Here is a 4,576-nt window from a genome sequence, read left to right as displayed (position 1 = left end):
ACACACACACACACACACACACACACACACACACACACACACACACACACACACACACACACACCGCTCAACTGATGAGTGAGGTGAAGCTGATGGGACAGGGGCTGCGTCTCAGTTTAGGGGTTGTAGCCCTCGTAGACTGTGGCCCATTTTGGCTACACCCTACRTGGGCCGTAGACCACCAGTGTCGGCTTCATAAATGGCTGTCAAACGGAATGATCTAGTCTATGCACTGCCCCGTTAACATGGTGGTGTGTTTTATATCACATGCCTTCAGTTGTCTTCTCACTGTATAAMTTCACAAAATTCTGTATTATTAAAACATTACACACACAAAAATAATTATTATTTGAGTTTAGCTCCAGTATCAATGCTTGCAATTGTGTTTTATTTAACATCTCATTGCAGCAAAGTTGCTAAATACACATTTAAAAGTGAATTCTTCTGGCTGATAAATTTCCAAACCCCTCTGCTGTCTTAATTTTTCTGTTTAGCTGCTGACGGTGCAAGGAATTCTGGGATATGCACCCAACATTTTCTGGGTTTTGTCAGTTTCATGAGTAGGCATCTATGAATTGGGACAGCCTAYGGCGCGGGGCAGTGATTTAAGCTGCCGACAAATGCACCCTACGTGGGCTGCAACCTCTGAATTAAGACACAGCCTACAAGGACTGGGGTTGATGTGAAGAAAGGCTGCAGCTGTGACACTTTACATCCTTCCCTCCTCTGTGAACTCTCACTCTGCAGCAGTAAAATAATTYGTAATAAGTTATTTTTCCCACAGACTCCAGTCTTTAAAATGATCACATGTTGGGACAATAAGGACCAACCACCAGTAGTTGGGCTGATGATGGTTGATGGAAAATATTTAGCCTTTCACCTAACCCTCCTGTCCAAATTCCACAAGTCCCGGGAAGGTTTTTGGGGTGATGAGGCATTTGGTGTCTCCCCCATTTGCAGTGAACTGGTACAGTTTGAACAGGTACAGATGTTTATTGACATTCTTGAGTGGGGGTGGGCGGTGTTGTTGGTGGGGCAATATGCCCCCTTGGTTAATGCTAGGGGAAATGCTGCATACTAATATAATAATAAAAGGTGTGCATGTACAGGTGTCAGACTAACTACAGCTCTGAAGCAAACACCCGTACCTTTCCAGGCAGTTCTCATAGTTGACAGTTGCCTTGAATCCATAGATGGCAAAGGTGACAATAGAGGCAAAGATGGAGGTTCCACTATTAATGAGAGAGACAATGATGGCCTGGCGCTCAAAATTGTTGTGGTACTGGTTGTAGCTGGAAAAAGCTATGAGTGATCCAAAACCCAAACCCAGAGAGAAAAAGATCTGAGTGGCTGCATTGATCCAAGTGGTAGGTTTGGCAAGTTCTTCCATCTAAAAGCACAGAAATGTACATAAAAAGCCAGCAAACCCTGTATTCAGACACCACAGGCATGTTGAAAAAAAAGGTTTTATTCTTCCACCAGCCTGACTTCACTCGTGACCTTACCTTGGGTGTGAACATGTATTTGACCCCGTTCACAGCTCCATGGAGAGTCATGCCTCGAATAAGGTAGATAAACAGAACAACATATGGAAAAGTTGCTGTGAAGTACACAACCTACAAAAACACACAGAACAAGTCATCAACATATGGAAGTATAAAGCTGTAGGGGAGGGAATGTCTTCAGAACATTGACAGTGACATACTGGCAGCCCTGCCTCTGTAAGTGTGCCCAAGGGCAGCTGTGGCTACAATGTAGCTTACTGCCATCAGTGTGTGAATGGGTGTGTGAATGGGTGAATGTCTGAAGTGTAAAGAATCTTGAGGTCCAAGTGTACTTGAAAAGGCACTATAATATAAGTTCAAACCATTTACCATTTACTGACCAACTGCTTCACATGTTCTTAGGAAAAACACTTTAAATAAAGACCTAGCTGTTATTGATCCAGAGTGAGAGGAGAATGAAGACCACCAAACGGTAGTTGGTAAGTCCAGAACTTMTTCAGAAGTTCTGTCGCAAATAATTTGACATGATAGTTCATAAAACTTCATAGAAAATAGATAAAACTGAACAGATTGAAATCCAACCAGAATATAAAGATATCTACACAGCACCAGAAGAGACGAAATTCAACTTTTCATCACTCCTAAAGACTTAAAGTACACGAAATATATTTAACAGCTAAAAAAAATGGATTTTGCATTCATCCCCTGTGGTAGCCATCTTGTAAATGTTACAAATAAACCCACAGACAAACAAAAATGTTTTAAAGTACCTGTGACATGCCTATCCTTCAAATACAAAAAGTCAAAGAAAGCATCTGTATACTTAAGAAAATTGGTATAGTACACATGATTTTACCCATTTTGTCACATAACTGGCCTGTTTTCTTTTAAATTTGGCTCATCCAAAGTGAAACAGGAAGTGATACCAAAGGGGAACTCATTAATAAAATAAACTCGCTGGTCTTGGTTTATCAAAACAAAATTGTTTAAACTTTAACTCTTCCTCATCTCTCTTTGACAGAGACTAAAAATAATGTAAAGAAATGTCAGATTCTTCTCTACAGTCTGTGTTGTTAGCTTTTGTAACAACGCTCTGTTTACATGCTGACATTCCYCTTCGACATCACTTCCTGTTTCTTCACATGCCAATATCTCAACAACCGTTAATCTGAGCGAYGTGAAGTTTGTTTTGCAGTATGTTATCAACGTTTTCTTTCCAAAAATGCATTCATGTTTATTACAAAAATTTGATGTCACAGGCACTTTAAATTTTAACCTGTTGGCTGGCAATAATGATAGCCAATGTAACGTATACTATCCCTTATATTGGATCAGTTAAAGGAACTTTTTTACCTTTCCGGTTGACTTCACTCCTCGGACGATGAACAGATACGTAATCGCCCATGAAAGCAGGAGACACAGTGCCTGGCCTGTATGAATWCCTCCGTTTTCTTGAATAGAGGAGGAGATGTTCAGTGTTTCCCTGTAGAAGAAATACTGAGTGGGCGTAGCTCTGTCACACTCCTCTATAGGACCTGTCCGGTTGGAGTTAATGGGGCAAACAGCCCAGGGCAGGACGGACTATGAATGAATACAGATGGGTTATTATACAGTCTGAATGAGATCCAGCTCTGTGTGTCTGGAATACGACAACCACACCTGCTCACCTGAAATGAATTAAAGAGGTACCAGAAGCTCCATGCATTGATGATGTTGTAATACAGACACAGATATAAAGATGCCACAACACTCGCAAGTCCTAAAACAAATAAGACAAMAAGAATGAGGAATGAAAAACGTCATTCAAATAAAAACATATTTCAAAACTTTGTATAGTAAAAGTAGAAGTGCCTGAATGTTTGATAAGAATTAAACCTGAGCACAAGAAGAACTACGTCCCAGTTTTTAAGGAGCCTCTCACTGTTTAGATTTATAATGTTCTAAATTCATTTATCAGGGGGCAGAAAATGTTTTTAACCAAAAATGATAAGTTATAATGGATATACAGCAATATCCCCATGATTTGAGTATGAGTACCAAGCACCTCTGAACAGCCCTGATGATGACCTGAGACTGAAGATCATGACATCTATGACCTGCATTATAAGGCTAAGTGATAAAGGACCCTCTGAAACTCTGCTGGAAGATGGGCTGTCTCCTGCCTGCACAAAAACTGTCCAATTTCCTTCCACGTGYTATTTTACTGTCTTTAAAAGGTTTTATTTGAATTTATCATTTTTACTGAAACAGTTGTAATGTTAGCTGTATTTTCTCACAGCCTCAGCTAGCAGACACTACTCAGAGATCAGCTCACTGCTGCCACTTGACATAAACAAATACAAAGTTATGACCAACCACACAATGATCAACACATAGTGCTGTGAGAACTGACCGGGGTCACAAGATGGGGTCTCAGCAGTTTGTATGAGTAGAAAGCGAATAGGTTTTTGTCATATTTCGTAAGAGAGACGTGAGGATGGTTCTTCTCASTGACCATAAATCAGGCTTTAGTGGATGTTTCAGGCAACAGAACCTAATGATGAAGAGGAGGAAAGAGCGACAAGCTGCAAATCTTTAAAAACAAAAAGCCTAAAGAGCTCATTTAAACTTTGTTACAATGTCTGTTACATGTCTGGCTCATCCCTTGAGTTTAGAAGCATTTTTTTATTTCTTTTTTTTAGAGTGAAGAGAAAATAGAGAAAGAGAGAAAAACAGAGAGGAAGAAGTAATTAGAAAGATTGAAATAGAGATTAGAAGTATATTAAATGTACACCAAGACAACACAGGACCATACACCCAACATCTGTCCGCTCACCTGAAAAATAAATGGATAAATACATGGATGGCATATATAAATATATACACATACCCATACATATATAAAGGTATACATACATACATACATGCCTATATTCATAAATATTGTCTGTATATACACACAGACATATATACACACTCAGTGAACAGTCAGAACCCCCTGGATCAGAGCACCTGTTTGTGAGCGGTTGTGAACATGTGTGTATATTCAAGATTTCTCCAATGGAATATTTAATAGTGACTGTGGAGGACCG

General features: G+C 39.7%; 1 protein-coding gene across 1 annotated transcript in view; it reads right to left on the bottom strand.

The window, feature by feature from the left end:
- slc6a20 (solute carrier family 6 member 20) overlaps positions 1–4,576 on the bottom strand; it is a 23,780-nt gene that overhangs the window by 7,293 nt on the left and 11,911 nt on the right. Inside the window, exons 3-6 of the mRNA XM_014026974.1 lie at positions 3,173–3,264; positions 2,859–3,086; positions 1,506–1,616; positions 1,149–1,390 (exon numbers count right to left, since the gene is read on the bottom strand). Of these exons, the coding sequence (XP_013882428.1) occupies positions 1,149–1,390; positions 1,506–1,616; positions 2,859–3,086; positions 3,173–3,264 (673 nt within the window). The remainder of the gene's footprint in view (positions 1–1,148; positions 1,391–1,505; positions 1,617–2,858; positions 3,087–3,172; positions 3,265–4,576) is intronic.

Source organism: Austrofundulus limnaeus, unplaced genomic scaffold (genome assembly GCF_001266775.1).
Source record: "Austrofundulus limnaeus strain Quisiro unplaced genomic scaffold, Austrofundulus_limnaeus-1.0 Scaffold605, whole genome shotgun sequence".
Taxonomy (NCBI): Eukaryota; Metazoa; Chordata; class Actinopteri; order Cyprinodontiformes; family Rivulidae; genus Austrofundulus; species Austrofundulus limnaeus.
This window is presented reverse-complemented; position numbering and strand designations above follow the sequence as displayed.